General features: G+C 39.4%; 1 protein-coding gene across 14 annotated transcripts in view; it reads left to right on the forward strand.

Moving 5' to 3' along the window:
• Positions 1-20,976, forward strand: part of LOC124711896 (longitudinals lacking protein, isoforms H/M/V-like) — a 474,926-nt gene that overhangs the window by 39,343 nt on the left and 414,607 nt on the right. For all 14 annotated transcript variants that reach the window (XR_007005545.1, XM_047242147.1, XM_047242204.1 and 11 more), the window contains one exon: positions 1,780-1,953. Coding sequence is in view for 13 of the 14 variants with exons in the window: in XM_047242147.1 (XP_047098103.1) it covers positions 1,780-1,953 (174 nt within the window). In the remaining variant the exon portion in view is untranslated. The remainder of the gene's footprint in view (positions 1-1,779; positions 1,954-20,976) is intronic.

Here is a 20,976-nt window from a genome sequence, read left to right on the forward strand (position 1 = left end):
GTCCTATTAAAATATAGTTGGGGAGATGCGCTGGTGTCTGGCCACACGCGGCTTTACTTGGCCGGTGAAATGATGATAGCAGCAACTCAGGAAGGACGCTGATTCTGGCAGCAGGTGGCAGCCTGCCACGGTAGCTGCATGGGCTAGAGACAGCTACATGAGTCTGGGCTGGGCACATTGAGGTGCACAGGTATTGAGACATAGACCCATTGTTGAGGAGGTAGCTGTCAGCAACAATGCCTACCCAACCAAGTGGAGGCAGATAACAAGGTGTTTGCCCACACTGGTGATGGCAGCTGAGGGGCTACATGGCACAACAGTGTATAATAGCCAGGGCTTTCAAACGGAGAGATTGGGATACATTACTGCCTCTCCTGACATTTTCATACAACACAGTGAAGCAAGGAAACACAGGCTTCACACTATTCTTTTTGCTCCACAGTCACAAGGTTGAAACAGCAATGGATATATTATTCCTATTCCAATCAGATTATACTCAGGATGACTATGTGAAACAACTCATCACCAGGACTGAAAAAGCAAGACAGCTGGCTCACATATGGATCCTGGATGCTTAAGAGAAAGACTGAGAGCACTATAATGCCAAAAAGTGGCCAGTGACATACAGCCTGGGTGACTTGTTATGGATTTTTATGCCTGTGTAGAAAGTGGAATTATCAGAATAAGTATTAAAGCAATACTTTAGGCCATATTGTATCCTTTGTCAGTTGTCGGAGCATACACATGTAGTCGAGGATTATGACCTTCCATCAAGAAGACAAAAGTACAGAGATGATGTCCGTTTCCTTTGCATGAAGCTATACTACAATCGAGGGTTGCACATCCACAATAGAAGGTTCAAGGAAACTGAAGACACTCCTGACAGTTGCGAAGCATCGATGGTAGGTGGCTACGTTTGATGCTTGTCATAGGGAAGAGACTGTAAAAACATGACCAGAATGGGAAGATCTGCCACTGCTACCATACAGTGGATCATTGACAAGACCTAGATCCAGGGTACTGTAGTCTGTTCCAGTGAGAACATTTGAAACAGCAGGTTGCCATTTCTTCAGGAGATGGAACAATACTATGAGATGTGGTGCGTGCAATGTTTTCTAGTGATTAGCATCTCTAGCTGGTATGTTGCTGGTCGTCAGTTCAAACTTGACCACCAGCAATTATTTGTTATTTAGTATTTATCAGTTGGGTAGATTTTTAAAATATCTTATGTTTGTAAGGCTTGTACATTCTGGAATATTCAATGTATGTGTAATATTCTGTTTGTGTAAGTAGCTACAGTGTCCATCGAAGATGTCGGTTCTATTATGGCTGTTCACCAGTGTTCGTAATGAACTTGCTTTCATTTCTAAGTGCCATACTTCATTAATGACCCATATTTCAGAAATGAACTTGGGTGTGGATTTGATGTGAAAGGTGGTTGGAGAGCAGGTAGTGGTGGTGGTGGTGGTACTGCTACTGCTGTTTCTGTTTCTGGTTTAATGTGCTCCGCATCATGGTTGCTGCTGCCCACAAAAAACCATCATGGATGAATGAGCTTTGAAACTGATCAGAGTAGAGTAGTGTGTGTGTGTGTGTGTGTGTGTGTGTGTCACACATATCAGAAATATATAGTAGTTGAAATTAAATGTGAGCCTTTTATAACCCAATTTTTATGACAGCAGGTAAGATAAAAGTTGAGGACCAGAAATGACAATTTAGAACTGAATACATGGTGTGGTTACATCTTCTTGAATAAAAACTATAAGTTGTTTATTCCAGGTAAACCCATGCAAACATCCAATTGTTATCTTGAAGGATGTGGGTCACAAAGAACTGATTGCAATTCTGCAGTTCATGTACCAGGGAGAAGTTAACGTTCGTCAGGAAGAACTTGCCGATTTCTTAAAAACTGCTGAACTCCTGCAGATAAAAGGCTTAACTGGAAACGATAATGTGAGTATATCCTTTAATTATTTAAAGGTCATAAATGCTTTATAATGAAAATTCTGATTGGAGTATGTTTGAGCTCCTATTAGACCAGGTTTACTGAGAGGTCTTGGCTTATTTTTGACCATTTCCAGTTGTTCAGTAATGAAGTTTGTCTGCAGTGCTTTCTTTCTGTATATGCTTGTGAGAGCTCACTGAGCTATTATTAAACAATGGAAAATCCAGGTTGTTGAGCTATTAAGTATTCGCAAATCAGTTCTGTGTTCACTGAAGTGCTGTGCATACAAACTGCAATAATTCTGGTTCGACTATCAAAGGATTGGCTGTGAACTGCTTACTTTGGACCCCAAAAATGTAATAATTAATGTGGCTTAGCAAAACAGTTAGTGAAATATTAATATGATTAAGCATACACATTTAAAATCATGTTGATAAATAAAAATGAAATGAGGTACTGGATTCTGAAGGATAATGATGAAGCCTAATGCATGGATTTAAAGTTGACTTATAAATTTTTTACAAGTATAGTTAGTTAGTGTCATGTTCCATGGATCATTTGCATGATAATTTGTAATGAAGTGGGATGATTCGTTTTACTTACATATTGCAAATTAGTTTTTAAATATGGCAACATGCTGAAAATTTATAAAGTTTTTTTGTATTAATTATATGCGGAAGTGAGTTAGTAATTCCCACCAATCACCTATTACACATTACAGTAATAAAAATTATTCTACGGAATAGAATTAGCTGTCAAGGAGAAACTTTTTCAGTTTGTTTTCAAATTACTTTGCTACCTGCCATACATTTTATATCAATGGGTAAGTTATCAAAAATTTTAGTTGCAGTATTGTGCACCCCCTTTTATGCTGAAGACAATCTGAATACAGAGAAATGAATGCCATTTTTCCTTTTAGTATTGTAATTATGTACATTATTTTTCCTTTTGAACTGGATTGGATTGTTTACAACAAACTTCATGAGAAAATAAATATACTGTGAAGCAGTAGTCTGAATGCCCAACACCTGATACAGATGTCTAAAAGAGGATCAGGGATGTGTGCAACATATTACTCTTATAGTACAATTTTGAGCTGTGAAGACTTTCTTTCTTGAAGATTAGTTACCCAAGAACGTCATTCCATATGACATTATTGAATGAAAATCTACAAAATATATCAGATTACTGATTTGTCTCTTCCCAAGATTTGCAATGGTTCTGTGTGCAAATGTGGATGAACTAAGTTGTTTTAGGAGTTCCAGAATGTGCTTTTTCTGGCTTAAATTCTCATCGATATGGACACCAAAGAAGTTTGAAGTTTCTACCTTATTTATTATTTCCGCACAATGTGTTAAGCTTTTCATTGGTGTAGTACCCCGAGATGAGCAGAACTGAATATGTTGTGTCTTTTTTTTAAATGGAGGGTGAGACTATTCACAGAAAACCAGTCAATTATACTTCTAAGAACATTGTTTACTATTTCTTCTGGTTTTGTATATATTCTTGGATTGATTACAATACTACTGTCATCTGCAAAAAAGATCCAATTCTGCTTGTCATATGTTAGATGAAAGATTGTTTACATATATGAGGAACAGTAGTGGGCCTAAGATTGAGCCTTGAGTAACCCCTTAAGTGATTTCTCCCCAGTCATAATAATGTCCGTGGACTACATTGGTTGAATTACTAAATACAACTTTCTGTGTTATTTTGGCTGGATATGACAGTACCATCAATCCCACAAAAATTCAGTATATGTAGGAGAATATTGTGATTCACATAGTCAAAGGCCTGAGATAGGTCACAGAAAATACCAACCAGCACTATTTTATTACTTAATGCTTATAAAATTCGGTGAGTGAACATGTAAATGCCATTATCTTTCATGGGCCTCTCCTGCCAGGTGTGCTAGCTTTGAAATTTTCCCAGTGCCATGTCTGTCCACAACTCCGACTCAGAGCATTTCTGCTCAAGCTAGAGAGGGTTCTTGATTCACTTTGAAGGAAGTGCCAGAAATTAGTTATATGTGGTGAATTTAATATTAATTTTGTATATGATAGTGCAAGAAAAAGGTGTTGGTAGATCACCGAATCATATGATCTAATGTAGATTGTGGGTTTTTTTTTTTTTTCAACTAGAGGTGCAGGGGAACAGTAGCACAGTCATAGACAATATTTTTATTCATTCTTCATTACTAGATAGGCATTCTGTTAGGAAAAGCGTGAATGGCCTTTCAGACCATGATGCACAAATTTTAACACTAAAAGGCTTTTGTACTCTAACCAATGTCATATTTAATTACAAACTATGTAGGAAAGTTAATCCAACAGCAATAGAGAGTTTTTTAAAACATTGTCAAGTAACAAGAGTGGCAGGATGTTTATAGTGCCGATAACATAGATGATAAATACAAAGCTTTCTCATGCTCTTTGAGAGTTGCTTTTCGTTAGAATGTTCTAAACAGGGTACTAGCAGTAATAGGCAGCCCGGGTGGGGTGGCTGACTAGTAGGATAAAGATATCTTTAGAACAAAGTGGGAATTATATCAAAATGATAGTAGTCACAATCAAGCTACAGTAGCCCATTACAAACAGTATTGTAAGGTGCTTAAAAATTTTATTAGGAATGCAAAGAATATGTGGTATACAAATAGAATAGCTAATTCACAGGATAAAATTAAAACCAAATGGTCAGTTGTGGAGGAAGTGTCTGGTCAGCAGCACGAGGTCGACGATATAAAGTCAGTTCACAGCAAAAATATTTCCTTACTGATAAATCAGATATATACAGTATCTAACAATCCTTTTCTGAGCATTGCTGGTGAATTAAATAAAAATTTAGTTTCTACAGGAAATTGTATAACTTTCTTGGCAAATGACTTTCCGAGATTGATGTCTGAAATACTCCTCTGTGATACAGACAAGAGGGAGATTGAGTCAATAATGAAATCACTGAAGACTAAGGACTCTAATTGTTATGATGGCGCGTCTAGCAGAATGTTAAAGTACTGTGCTGCACATGTTAGCCCTGTATTTAGCCATATTTGTAATTTTTCCTTTAGGAGTGGTCAGTATCCTGAACGATTAAAGTACTTAGTAGTAAAGCCGCTTTATAAAAAGGGAGAAGGGGATAAATAAATAATTTTGGGCCTATTTCTATGCTATTAGTGTTTGCAAAAGTTATTGAAAAGGCTGTGTACGTAAGGATGATTGATCATTTTATCTCATATGATTTGCTATCAAATGTACAGTTCGACTTTAGAAGTCGTTTAACAACTGAAAATGCTATATTCTCTTTTCTCTGTGAGGTACTGGATGGGCTAAACAAAAGGTTTCAAACACTTTTGGCATATTTTTTTTGTTTAACTAAGGCATTTGATTGTGTTGACCACAAAATATTGCTCCAGAAGTTGGACCATTAGCCTACGGAATATGGGGAGTAGCTCACATTTGGTTCACCTCTTACTTCAGCGACAGACACCAAAAGGTCATTATTCACAATGTTGATAACGGCTGTGATGTTGGGTCTGAGTGGGGTACTATCAAGTGGGGGGTGGGGGGGGGGTGCCCCAGGGATCAGTGTTGGGGCCACTCCTGTTCCTTATTTATATAAATGATATGCCCTCTAATATTACGGGTAACTCTAAAATATTTCTGTTTGCTGATGACACTAGCTTGGTAGTAAAGGATGTTGTGTGCTCGGTTTCAGATAGTGCAGTACATGACATAAGTTCATGGCTTGTAGAAAATAAACTAACGCTAAATCACAGTAAGACTCAGTTTTTACAGTTTCTAACACACAATTCAACAGAATGTGACATTTTAATTTCACAAAATGTGCATATGATTAGTGAAACTGAGCAGTTCAAATTTCTAGGTGTTCAGATAGATAGTAAGCTGTCATGGAAATCCCACGTTCAGGATCTTTTTCAAAGACTTAATACTGCCATTTTTACTGCTCAAACAGTAAATTAGTCTACTTTGCTTATTTTCATTTGCTTTTGTTGTATCGTATTATACACTCCTGGAAATGGAAAAAAGAACACATTGACACCGGTGTGTCAGACCCACCATACTTGCTCCGGACACTGCGAGAGGGCTGTACAAGCAATGATCACACGCACGGCACAGCGGACACACCAGGAACCGCGGTGTTGGCCGTCGAATGGCGCTAGCTGCGCAGCATTTGTGCACCGCCGCCGTCAGTGTCAGCCAGTTTGCCGTGGCATACGGAGCTCCATCGCAGTCTTTAACACTGGTAGCATGCCGCGACAGCGTGGACGTGAACCGTATGTGCAGTTGACGGACTTTGAGCGAGGGTGTATAGTGGGCATGCGGGAGGCCGGGTGGACGTACCGCCGAATTGCTCAACACGTGGGGCGTGAGGTCTCCACAGTACATCGATGTTGTCGCCAGTGGTCGGCGGAAGGTGCACGTGCCCGTCGACCTGGGACCGGACCGCAGCGACGCACGGATGCACGCCAAGACCGTAGGATCCTACGCAGTGCCGTAGGGGACCGCACCGCCACTTCCCAGCAAATTAGGGACACTGTTGCTCCTGGGGTATCGGCGAGGACCATTCGCAACCGTCTCCATGAAGCTGGGCTACGGTCCCGCACACCGTTAGGCCGTCTTCCGCTCACGCCCCAACATCGTGCAGCCCGCCTCCAGTGGTGTCGCGACAGGCGTGAATGGAGGGACGAATGGAGACGTGTCGTCTTCAGCGATGAGAGTCGCTTCTGCCTTGGTGCCAATGATGGTCGTATGCGTGTTTGGCGCCGTGCAGGTGAGCGCCACAATCAGGACTGCATACGACCGAGGCACACAGGGCCAACACCCGGCATCATGGTGTGGGGAGCGATCTCCTACACTGGCCGTACACCACTGGTGATCGTCGAGGGGACACTGAATAGTGCACGGTACATCCAAACCGTCATCGAACCCATCGTTCTACCATTCCTAGACCGGCAAGGGAACTTGCTATTCCAACAGGACAATGCACGTCCGCATGTATCCCGTGCCACCCAACGTGCTCTAGAAGGTGTAAGTCAACTACCCTGGCCAGCAAGATCTCCGGATCTGTCCCCCATTGAGCATGTTTGGGACTGGATGAAGCGTCGTCTCACGCGATCTGCACGTCCAGCACGAACGCTGGTCCAACTGAGGCGCCAGGTGGAAATGGCATGGCAAGCCGTTCCACAGGACTACATCCAGCATCTCTACGATCGTCTCCATGGGAGAATAGCAGCCTGCATTGCTGCGAAAGGTGGATATACACTGTACTAGTGCCGCCATTGTGCATGCTCTGTTGCCTGTGTCTATGTGCCTGTGGTTCTGTCAGTGTGATCATGTGATGTATCTGACCCCAGGAATGTGTCAATAAAGTTTCCCCTTCCTGGGACAATGAATTCACGGTGTTCTTATTTCAATTTCCAGGAGTGTATTTTGGAGTAACTCTTCCCATTCTAAAAGGATATTTTTGGCACAGAAATGGGCGGTTCGGGCAATAATTGGTGTAAGTTCACGAACCTCTTGTCGACCCCTGTTCACGAGTCTGGGTATTTTGACATTGACCTCTCATATATATTCCTTACTGTCATTTCTTGTTAACAATATTAGCTTATTCCCAAGAATAAGCAGCTTTCACTAGGTTAATACTCGGCAGAAATCAAACCTGCATTTGGATCGGACTTCCTTAACTCTTGTGCAAAACGGTGTGCAGCATACTGCTGCATTCATTTTCAGTAAGCTACCACTCAAATTAAAAAATCTGTACCCCTTTGATTTCTAGATAATTTGTAGTTTTTGATGCAGAGTTCGGTGGCTGTAGGAACAAGACTTCTGGTCATGTGAATACAGGATTATAAATACAAAATCAAATAGGGGTAATACAGGAGTAGGTTTAATAAGGAATAAAAACATGGGAATGCTGGTAAGCTACTACAAACAGCACAGTGAATGCATTATTGTGGCCAAGATAGGTATGAAGCCCACACCTACCACAGTAGCACAAGTTTATATGCCAACTAGCTCCACAGATGACGAAGAGATTGATGAAATGTATGATGAGATGAAAGAAATTATTCAGATAGTGAAGGGAGATGAAAATTTAATAGTCATGGGTGACTGGAAATCGATAGTAGGAAAAGGAAGAGAATGAAACGTAGTAGGTGAATATGGAATGGGGGTAAGGAATGAAAGGGGAAGCCGCCTGGTAGAATTTTGCACAGAGCATAACTTATCATAGCGAACACTTGGTTCAAGAATCGTGAAAGAAGGGTGTATAGGTTGTATACATGGAAGAAGCCTGGAGATACTGGAAGGTTTCAGATAGATTATATGATGGCAAGACAGAGATTTACGAACCAGGTTTTAAATTGTAAGACATTTCCAGGGGCAGATGTGGACTTGGACTCTGACCACAATCTGTTGGTTATGAACTGTAGATTAACACTGAGGAAACTGCAAAAAGGTGGGAATTTAAGGAGATGGTATCTGGATAAACTGACTAAACCAGAGGTTGTACAGAGTTTCAGGGAGAGCATAAGGGAACAATTGACAGGAATGGGGGAAAGAAATACAGTAGAAGAAGAATGGGTAGCTTTGAGGGATGAAGTAGTGAAAGCAGCAGAGGATCAAGTAGGTAAAAAGATGAGGGCTAATAAAAATCCTTGGGTAACAGAAGAGATATTGAATTTAATTGATGAAAGGAGAAAATACAAAAATGCAGTAAATGAAGCAGGCAAAAAGGAATACAAACATCTCAAAAATGAGATCAACAGGAAGTGCAAAATGGCTAAGCAGGCATGGGTAGAGGACAAATGTAAGGATGTAGAGGCGTATATCACTAGGGGTAAGATAGATACTGCCTACAGGAAAATTAAGAGACCTTTGGAGAAAAGAGAACCACTTGCATGAATATCAAGAGCTCAGATGGAAACCCAGTTCTAAGCAAAGAAGGGAAAGCAAAAAGGTGGAAGGAGTATATAGAGGGTCTATACAAGGGCGATGTTCTTGAGGACAATATTATGGAAATGGAAGAGGATGTAGATGAAGATGAAATTGGAGGTATGATACTGCGTGAAGAGTTTGACAGAGCACTGGAAGAGCTAAGTCGAAACAAGGCCCCGGGAGTAGACAACATTCCATTAGAACTACTGACAGCCTTGAGAGAGACAGCCCTGACAAAACTCTATCATCTGGTGAGCAAGGTATATGAGACAGGTGAAATACCCTCAGACTTCAAGAAGAATTAATAATTCCAATCCCAAAGAAAGCAGGTGTTGACAGATGTGAAAATTATTAAACTATCAGTTTAATAAGCCACAGCTGCAAAATACTAACATGAATTCTTTACAGATGAATGGAAAAACTGGTAGAAGCCGACCTCTGGGAAGATCAGTTTGGTTTCCATAGAAATGTTGGAACACGTGAGGCAATACTGACACTACCACTTATCTTAGAAAATAGATTAAGGAAAGGCAACCTACATTTCTAGCATTTGACAATGTTGACTGGAATACTCTCTTTGAAATTCTGAAGGTGACGGGTAAACTACAGGGAGCGAAAGGCTATTTACAATTTGCACAAAAACCAGATGGCAGTTATAAAAATCGAGGGGCATGAAAGGGAAGCAGTGGTTGGGAAGGGAGTGAGACAGGGTTGTAGCCTATCCCCGATGTTATTCAATCTGTATATTGAGCAAGCAGTAAAGGAAACAAAAGAAAAGTTCGGAGTAGGAATTAAAATCCATGGAGAAGAAATAAATACTTTGAGGTATTCCGATGACATTGTAATTCTGTCAGAGACAGAAAAGGACCTGGAAGGGCAGCTGAACGGAATGGACAGTGTCTTGACAGGAGGATATAAGATGAACATCAACAAAAGCAAAACGAGGATAATGGAATGTAGTCGAATTAAGTCGGGTGATGCTGAGGGAATTAGATTAGGAAATGAGACACTTAAAGTAGTAAAGAAGTTTTGCTATTTGGTGAGCAAAATAACTGATGATGGTCAAAGTAGAGAGGACATAAAATGTAGACTGGCAATGGCAAGGAAAGCATGTCTGAAGAAGAGAAATTTGTTAACATCAAGAATAGATTTAAGTGTCAGGAAGTTGTTCCTGAAAGTATTTGTATGGAGTGTAGCCATGTATAGAAGTGAAACGTGGACGATAAATAGCTTAGACAAGAAGAGAATAGAAGCTTTTGAAATGTGGTGCCACAGAAGAATACTGAAGATTAGATGGGTTGATCACATAACTTATGAGGAGTTATTGAATAGAATTGGGGAGAAGAGAAATTTGTGGCTCAATTCGACTAGAAGATGGGATCGGTTGGTAGGACATATTCTGAGGCATCAAGGGACCACCAATTTAGTATAGGAGGGCGGCGTGGAGGGTAAAAATCGTAGAGGGACACCAAGAGATGAATACATAAGCAGATTCAGAAGGATGTAGGGTGCAGTAGGTACTGGGAGATGAAGAAGCTTGCACAGGGTAGAGTAGCATGGAGAGCTGCATCAAACCAGACTCTGGACTGAATACCACAACAACAACAACAATGATGCAGAGTTGTGTGCTGTCCTAAAAGGCATAGAGCAAATGAATTATAATTGATGTAATTATTCTTTCATCTGCTCTCATTCCTTAAGTGCTGTACAGACCATTCGACAATTGTGTTTTGTATTTTGTCTGTTGGATACAAAATGGCCTTGACACTCTACAATGACAAGGGAAAGATATACTGTTTTCCTGGGTCCCAGACTGCGTGGGAGTGCAGCAAAGTGAACAAGCGGACATGGCAGCAAGGGACACTTGCAAAAAAAAGTAGTGTATTACAGCTGACCACCATCCTGTTACGTTCTTTAAGAGGAGAGAAGCTGTGTGTCTTTGGGAGATGGGTGGCTGCCATAGGGACAAAATATGAAGGTAAGGCGGGGTAAAGCCCATGGTTCTACTGTGTGGTGAACATCCTTCAATTTTCACAGGTGCAACGAATAGTCGAGAATGTGGCATTATCCTATACTAAATGAGCACCTCCTCTGGGAGTGGGACCCACAGTGACTAGTGCTTGTGGCATACCAGTGTCAGTTTGCCATATTTTATGCGATTGCATTTTATTTTTCTGACAAGAGGGTGGCAGTTTTTATTGATAATTATTTCTCTTTTGTTTTAAATAATAGTGTGGAAAATGTTTTGGGGTTAAGTGTGGTGTTTGATTTCATGTCAGTTACCCGACAGGATATTTTAATGTTTCTTTGTGTTAATGATTCATCTTCTTTTAGTCATTGATGAAAGTGACCATGTTTATTTGAATCATATTTTACAATTTTAACTGATTGCCCATTTACCTATTAATTTATTTGGTTTTAACTTAGACTGAGGTTTTTATTCAAGCAGTTTTGACAGGCCTGTGTAAAAGTGCATGAGTATATACAATAGAAATCAAGAAAATTGAACAAGGCCCCAGAGCCCAGTAGAATAGCTGCGAGATTCTGTATAGAATTTGTGACTGAGTTAGCCTCTCTTTCAACTGTAGTATTCCATAGATCCCTCAAACAAGAAAATTGTGCCTAGTAGTTCCAGCATGAGACAGGTCACACCCATCTATAAAAAAGGTAGCAGTAGTGAGCCACAAATCTATCATTCAGCAGCAATAAAAGATAGCAGTAGTGAGCCACATATCTATCATTTAGCATTGACATCCATCTGTTGTAGAATCTTATACCCAAACCTCCAGATGTCAGACACTCAGATTGGTACCAAACATTGTATGTCGATCGAGTATCAACCAAAACTCTGATTTAGTTCGTACTATGTGCTGTCATCCTGCATAATGAGCAGAAACATTAATTAAAAGTAACACCAGAACTATGGAGCACAGGAAAAGCATAACTGTGAGTGACTAATGTCTAGAGCTTTTGGAGGGGAAGCTGGTAGAGCGTTGATCGTCATACCCCAATAGTGACAGTTTTTTGTTACTGTATTATACGTGAAAGTGTTATATGGGACTAGTCTTCTGAATGTGTGAAGCAGTTGTTTCTTTATTCAACTCTTCCAGTTGTTTATGTTTACTCGGTGAAACTACAAATGCACTAGCTGCTTCATCACGAGTGGTGTCTGTCTGCACATAATCCTACAGAACACCACAGCTATCTATACAAATGTGCTCTATAGGTTTGCTACTTTCAACTAACAAAGCAAAAGCAGACTGCCAAAAGAACATTTCTACAAACTCCGGAAATTCGTTTTGCATGTCAGGAAAATGTTCTTCCATATAACAGTTTCAGATGTAAACAGTTAAAACAAATTGTCATCAGTGGAGTTTGAATGCATGATGACCTCACACTCTACCAGTTCAACCACAGAAGATCTACAAAACACTCACTCACAGACACACATTTCCTATGCTCTGCAGTTCTGGTGTTACTTTTAATTAATGTTTACACATGTTCTACTGGATGACAGCACATAGCATGAACTAAATCAGTGTTTTGGTTGGTACTCTATCTACATGCAAAGTTTAGTACCGATGTGAGTGTCTGACATGTGGAGGTGTGGGTGTTAGAACACATTCTGAGCTCAAATATATTTAAGTAACTAGGACAGAATGGCCATCTTCATGTGAACCAGCAGGTATTCCAAAAACATTGGTTGTGGGTAATTCAGCTCTCCCTTCTCACACATGATAACTGAAAGTAACGGATAAAGGCAAGCAGGTGGATGTAATATTCTTAAATTCCCAAAAGAATTTAACTCTGCACCACACCAATGCTTATTAACAAAAGTGCAGCCATATGAGATATCAGATGAAATTTGCGACTAAATTGAGGATTTATTGGTAGGGAGTACATAGCATGTTATCTTGCATGTAGAGTCATTGGCAGATGTAGAGTTAACTTCAGGAGTCCGCAGTGAATAATGTTCGGACACTTGCTGTTTATATTGTATATTAATGACCTATCATACATTATTTATAGTCATCTCAGACTCATTGCTGGTTATCCAGCTGCTTACAATGCAGTACTATGTGAAATAAACTGTACAATATTCAGCCAGGTCATGGAAAGATTTTGAAGTGGCGCAAACATTGGCAGAGATTTTGAAGTGGCGCAAACATTGGCAGCTTTGCTTTAAGTGTTCAATACCTGTGTAGTTCACTAAACGATAAAAATGTAGAGTCATGTGACTACAATGTCAGTGAGTCACAATTGGTATCAATCATTTCATAAAAAATACTTGGGTGTAAGAATTTATAAGGATATGAAAGGAAACAATCACATAAGCTCAGTGATGGGTAAAGAAGGTGGAAAACTTCATTTCATTGGAAGCATACAAAAGTGATTGCCTACAAAAGACTGATGTCACCCATCGTGGAATATTGCTCAAGTGTGTGGGACCCATGCCAATAGATCTAAGAGGGGATATTGACTATTCAAAGAAGGGCGATGTGAATAGTCACAGATTTGGTGACTAAAGGGACAGCGTTATGGAAATGCTGAAAATGATGAATAGGAAGACATTAGAAGACAAAGATGCCAACTAGGCTGCAAAAGCATACTTACAAAGTTTCGGCGAGGGATTTAGAAATAGTGAGGGATTTAGGAATACACTACGGCCTGCTACATATCAAGCCTTTAGGCATGCAAAAGACAAGATTAGACTAACTGCTGTGTACAGAGAGGCTTTTAAGCAGTCTTTCTTATTGCTCTCCATATGTAAATCAAACAGGAAGAAACCCCATATGGAAATGCAGGCTTTATCACTGAATTTAATTGATGAAATCTTTTTTGGAGTACAGGCCAAGTCATGATGTCATGTTATCACAACATTTTGACAAGTTTTCTACTCAGACATCTGGATGATACAATTGTGTTTTCATCAAGAAGAAGAAGAAAGAAAATGATCGAGGAGAAGAAACCAAACACCTGGCATTCCTTCCATTCGCAGCACTGCCCACAAACAAAATTGCCAGGGTAATGAAAAAACACAACATAAAAGCCATTTTACACTCAACGGTTAATATCAAGAATATGCATGGGTCAGTCAAAGACCAACTGCATCAGTTGCAAGTGTGGCACACAGTACATTAGCCAGGTATCTCACAGTGCTGTTCAGAGCATGTGAGGAATGTTTACATTGAACAGACCAACAAGTCTGCAATGCTAGAGCACTGTATCAATGAAGGACACGTTTGTTTTTTAAACAGACAATTTTGTTGCATCAGGAGAAAGTGTCTATTGTGGTAATAGTGCTACTAATGTTTTAGGTTTTATATTGCTTAATGAGTCGTTTTGTTTGCTTTCTGAAAGTCTGGATGATTTTGATACCTTACGAAGTGGCTAATCAGTTTGATTTGAGCAACCAACCACACATCGTATAATTGTAGCAATTTTACTGAGTTTTGTTCTTTTGTAAAGAGGCAATTGAGAGAACTTATTTAAAAACTCCTCCTAAGACACAGTTTGTTTAATTTTCCCTCTAGTATGATATTTTATTAATTATTGCACCATTATTTATAGTATCAGTTTATTTAAGTGTTAGCTTCCCATCAATGAAAGGGAACTTCATGAAATGGCCCCAGCTTTTTTTAAAAAAGAGTGTAGGCGATGTTGACATTGGTCTGGGTTGGGAGCGTCAGCTCACACTGGAGCTCTGGGTCCAAAGGAGTGACTTTTCTAGTTATCCTAGATTTTTGTATGGCCTGGCATGCTTAGTAGAGTGCTGACTTGTGAAAACCATTCCGTATTGCATTAACTGAATTTGTCATTCATAAACTGCAATGGCATTTGCCTCTATATTTCAACTTTCCAGTGTAATTAGGGAATTTTGTGGAATGCGCCAATGTGAGAGAGCAGTAGGAAAGCTGTTGTTGACCTTTACACTGGTTGGGGCTGGAGGGGGTGCAGTCAGGGAGGGGTTCAACTTTAGCCACTGTCCTGGCCTTGAGGAACTGGCATTACTTGCTTTCCTAAACATTGACGGGACCACACAGTCTCCAAACACCCTGCAAGTGTCTATAGGAGATTCTAAAAAGAAATTTCCTTACAAGAAAACACTTTGTTTGTCTCACTAAATGCATGTGTTCATAATCAGGAAGGGTGCTAATAACCATGCTATTGAGGATGCCAACACACATCATCATCATCAGTGAATTAAAAACACCATATGGATAACTATTTGTTTTATTCTTGTGCTGCAAGGTGCAGTTTGTTAGTAGTCGTAAGAACATAATTTGTTTAACATTCATTATGACAACTGAAATCATGGTTTCATTAGACATGGCTGTAATTATGAAATAATCACCACCATTATTAATTATTAAAGTGTTGATGAATTCTGTTAATAGTCATGAAATGGAGAGGGTGGGTGGAAGGTAGGCAACAAACACAAACACACACACACACACACACACACAAACACACACACACACACACACAAAAGTTGTTCACAGGGGAATGATCTGTTGGGAACAGGAATCAGTTGAGTTTGATGAGTGATGGAGTACCAATTTGGCACTTGAAGGTAGGACTCCATATAAGATATCCTTCATTTCAGGGTAAAAATCAGAGGTCATCAAAATCTTGGTTTAGTGTGTGATTGAACTTTCAAAAATCCTGGTGATAGGGAAGTACTCATTTGTAGTAAGTTTTTTGTGGCAATGGTATTTAGAGGTTGCTGGAAGAAATGCTCAAGAAGAGATCTATTTGTTCAATTGAGAAGAACAGAATTAGTGGATTCGGAAGTAGATGGTGAAGTTCAATAGTAAAGAGCAGAGTCTGTCATTGTCATGGGCCAGATTGTGAGGCTGTCATTGATCAATCTGAACCATATAAATGGTTTAATATTTTGAATGGATAGGAAGAATCCCCGAGGTATGTTGTAAGGATGTTGGGTTAGGAAGGTGCACCATGTGAGATACCCATGGCTATTCTGTACATTTATTTCTATATTTGGACTCCACACAAGAAATAATGGATGACATTAAAGTTAACAAAAATATCAGGGAAGGTTGTCAGATTTAATATCAGTAGGACGCTAGGAAGGATAGTGTTCGATGGCAGAAAGGCCAAGGGCTTGGGATGTTTGTGTCTTAGGACGTTGCATCCATAACGACAAGCAGTCTGATGATAATGAACCAGAACTGTGGGAGATTGACAGAGGAAGAAATTAGTAAGAGAAGCTGGACAACTGGTTGGTTGTTATGGTCATAAAAGCAGAAACTCTTTCTTTGAGATTAGTATAACCAGTCACAGAGGATTGCAGGGAGTCCATTGGAAGTAAATTTACTGACTTTAAGTGCAGAGAAGAAGTAGTGGGTATTTGGCTTTGTAAATGTGAGGAGTGTGATGAATTCAGTTAACTGGTTTTGGGATGGACTTAAGTGGAGGTGTTGGAAAGCTGTCAGACACCCCTAGTTGTATAGTTCCAGCAATTTGTGTCCACAGTGTATGTAGTTCTTGTTAATGGGAATAATGGTAAGCCAAAGATTACTTTTTTGGTCAAGATCATCTGGTTGTCTTGTAATTGTGTGCAACTGTGATGTTGAAGTCATATGGGAGGGATTTGCAGATGGGAGATGGAGATAGTTTGGAGGTGAGGGACGGCTATAAGGTTATGAAATTGTGGTTATGTCGAAGGAAGCAAAATTGTAGTTGGAGGGAGTTTGGAATGAGATAAACCAAGGCTGAGAGTGACCAGTAAAGTGAGTGGTGAAGAAATGCTTTCATTGAAGGGAACAGTTAAATAAAAATATGTACTTGAAAGTTCATCATTGTTAAACCTGGGTTTCTGACGGAAAGTAAGACCTTTTGACTGTAGTATGTATGCCACATTAATAAGAGAGAATGTTCATTCTTGCAGATCAAAAGGGAGAGAATGTTCAAGCGGTATTAATTAACTACAAGAGCATCCATACTAGGGTCCCAGGGTTGGTTTCACTTATTAATAGTGAAAATGCTCCTGTAGTACTAGAAAAAGAATGCTGACTGAAGCCAAACATAAAGAGCAGCAAAAATCACAAGGATAGACTGCAAACCAAAGATGGCAAGTTGTTTATTGCTGTGAAAGACTTGATAATATGTAGTGAAGTTATTACAGATATAAATGTGAAATAATCTGGGCAGACATGGGTGTCAAAGTTGAGTGAATCACGATAATTGTATTCTTTTTTTAGACAAACCTACCACAAGAGCTGAGTGGTGGTATACTTCAAAGAATACGTGAAGAATACTGTGGTTGAATTTCCTGATTATGCCAGTGCTATAGAGCAATATTTAAACTTGCCACCTATAGACTGAGATCATACAAATGAACAAGGTGCCTGGAATGGAGATTCATTTGACATTTTTCTAAATGTCCTTTCTGAAAAGTACCTAGAGCAGTTAGAGAACTGAGTCTTGAGGGCAACATGTAATGTTTCCTTGTAATTAGTTGACCCAAATTTTTCAGTTAAGTAAGGAGGGAATCAATAAACATGGCTGTTAAAAACAGCATTGATGACTAGATATGCTAAAAGGATTCATAAGAAAGGTAGGGAAATTAGTTTTACTAGAGAGTACAATAGGCAGCAGATTTAGAGATTATCTGAGTGATCAACAGCAGACATACTCCTCTGGGGTCAAATGTAAGGACTATGAATGGATAAAATTCATAAGTAACATACAAAGCACTGTAGCCTTTGATACAATGAACAAGGTAATGAGAGTTGGGAAAGACCTACAGTATTTTAATGGCTGTGTTAGAAAGTCGCTATGAAAGCAAAGAGAGCCTTACGAGTGTTAAACAAGTTTAAGGTGTTTTTGACAAACAGAAGCTAAAAGAAACCAAATTTAATCAGAGGAGAACAATGTGACAAGAGTTCAGTGAAGTTGGAAATAAAATTTTGGCAAACAAACATCTGAAAAACCTTAAGAAGTTTTGATGTCATGTAAAGCTAGAAAACAGATCTAAATTGTTTATGTACTTGCTAACACCAAAACAGAAAATGACAGAGACAATATTGAAATACTGAATTCCGTTTTTCTAGACTGTTTTGTTGTGGAAGGTGGCAATACCATTCCTCTTTTCAAACATCACATGTATACTGACATGACAGATTTTGGGATAACTGATCACAGAATAACTAAAATCAACCAACCAGTGGATAATCCAGGATATTGTTAAAATCAATCAACAGAAGAGAGACGTCTGGACATCATAGGATACGTATTCAGTGTAGATATGTGAAAAACTTGCTTCCCTTCTAACATCATATAATCGTAGGTTGCTTGACCAGTGAAGGGTTCCAAACATTTGGAAGAAGTTAAGGTCATCCTATTTTCAGGAAGAGATGTTGGGCAACTCCACACAACAGGGCTAAATTGCTGGTCTTAAGCTGTTATAGAATATGGAACTTTTTTATACTCACATCTTTTGGTAAAATGAAAACCTTGTCTGTAGGTATCCACATAAATTCCACACACAGTAATTTTGTGAAACTCCACCCACTTTGTTTGTACACGAGATACAATGTTTTGTAGATAGTGGTGCTCAGGTTGATGTAATGTTCCCTTATTTCTGTAAGGCATTCATTACTGTTCCATACTGTCATCTATTGAAAAAAATATGAGCATATGTTTTTTTTTTTACTGTATTCAGGACTTTGTAGCAGTTAGAAGTCAATGTTTTGTTCTTAACAAAGCAAAGCCAACGAATGTAAAAGTAAAACACCTAACCCAAATGTTGCAACGTTGTTACTATTCATGATTTACATAAATAATCTGGTGGGTAACTTCAGGAGGTCTGTTAGTCTGTTCATGAATGATGCTGTTGTATGGAAAATTGGCATACCAGAAAATTGATGTTGTGAAATTCCAGACGACCTGTAGAGAATCTCTGTTTGGTGCAGGGATTAGCTCTTGACATTAAGTCTAAGAAAATGTACTATACTGTGCCTGGTCATCCTTAAATATTCATTATTGTCCAATCACACTAATGGTGATTTAGTCACTAGAAACAGCAACGGTCATAAAATACCTGGGAATTATTCTCCTGCACAACTTATTGTGGAACCAGCTGCAGGGAAAACAGTTGCCAGTCTGAGAGTGATTGAAAGAATCCTGTCCTCTTTATCACGTGGATTGTAGATGCAAACAGAGACTTCTTCAGGGATTAAACTTTTTAGAAGACAAGTTGACATCTTTCTTGGTAGTCTAGAGTGGGTGTTTGATAGGGTATGAGATAGTTTCTGGGAATGTTGGATGTCAGATAGATCAGCAAGGAAACAACGTATGGAGACTTATAAGGGGTTTGTTGGAAGGTTTGTGGTGGGCAGTTGGTTGATTTAGGGGAGAGGACCAAACAGATCATCCAGATCAGTCCCATCATGTTAGGGAAGGGTGTGGAAGGAAGTCCGCCATGCCCTTTCAAGGGAACCATCCCGGCATTTGCCTGAAGCAATTTATTGAAATCATGGGAAACCTGAATGAGGATGGCTGGACACAAATTTGAACTGTTGTCCTCCCGAACACGAGGCCAGTGTGCTAACCTCGCTCGGTTGGTGAGCAGTGGTACTCCCAAATGTAAGTAAGGGAGAAACGTGTTAGATTGTATCTTTATGTTCTGCTGAAAATGTTTCTCTGCCTGTCAGAGGGCACATGCTTTGACGTCAGAGAAAAAGTGCAGAAAATCATCACAAAATAAAAGTATCTTGCAAAAGAAGTAGAGGCAGAAGGAAAATTTATGCTTGAATGGAGTAATTGTGTAGGATTATAGCAGTGAGGGTTAAAGACTGATAGGATTGAAAGTGGTAAATGTCTTTGTGAAATGATGAGTGGCTACCAGAAATGACAGTTTCTATGATTAATACAATGGGAAGGATTCCAAGGAGTGTTGCGTGGCTCATGAATGGTATATGAGACAATGTACAGATAGGGTGATGATGAGTTTTCTCAACTGGCAACAGGAGGAGGAACAAGGGTCCATAGTAGGACCAACTGCAGACCAAATGCAATTAATAAAGAGATAAAAAAAAAGGGTGCAGTTCCAGAAAGCATGTTTGATGGAAATTATTGTTTGGATTATAAAGAGAGAAGGGATTATTGTTAATAAAGTTGAGAAAGCTATGTAGAAGATGCACACACTAAATAGAAGAGTAGTTGAACATGTTTAAATATGCGGAGGTGAGAAGCTGGTGGCATTTAGGGATGTCAATATATTGTGCAGTACACATTGACAGGAAGAAGAAAAATATTACAGTTGAAAATAAATAGAAACTTATTATACTGGAGGAAATAGATCTAGGGTGCAAATAAGTTCTATCACCAAGAGAGCAGACATTTACATGATTAGCTGTTGCAACAATGGGTGTTCAGACTGCATGACAATAGGTGATAGTTATCTTTACATATGGCATAATTATGATAGAGAAGAGGGAAAAAATTGAAATAAGAAGAAACAAAGTATGTTTAAATCAGATTTAGACAAGAAAGGAAAGATAATAAAAAAGATTACGTAACCACATTTATACATCAAGATTTTATTTATTGGAATTGGTTGGTGCAGGGAGGGGGGGGGGGGGGGTGCAGCAGGATGAGAAATTGAGTTTTATACTGTAGTGCAAAAAATCGATAGCAAGATGCCAGTAGACATCAGGCAGGAAATTCAAAAGTGCCAAATATTAAACAACAAAATATACTTTTTTCGTACCACAACTAGCATCTTCTCTCCCTGTTCCCCTCCCAAACAGAATGAGAGAAAAATGACTGCCTACATGCCTTTGTACAGGCCCTAATCTCTCTTCTCTTATCTTTGTGGTCTTTCCACGAAATGTAAGTTGGCAGCAGTAAAATTGTACTGCAGTCAGCCTCAAATGCTGGTTCTCTAAATTTCCTCAGTGGCGATTCACAAAAAGAACACCTCCTTTCCTCTAGAGACTCCCACCCGAGTTCCTGAAGCATTTCCGTAACACTCGCGTGATGATCAAACCTACCAGTAACAAATCTAGCAGCCCGCCTCTGAATTGCTTCTATGAGCTCCCTCAATCTGAC

The sequence above is a fragment of the Schistocerca piceifrons genome, chromosome 1, assembly GCF_021461385.2.
Source record: "Schistocerca piceifrons isolate TAMUIC-IGC-003096 chromosome 1, iqSchPice1.1, whole genome shotgun sequence".
NCBI lineage: Eukaryota > Metazoa > Arthropoda > Insecta > Orthoptera > Acrididae > Schistocerca > Schistocerca piceifrons.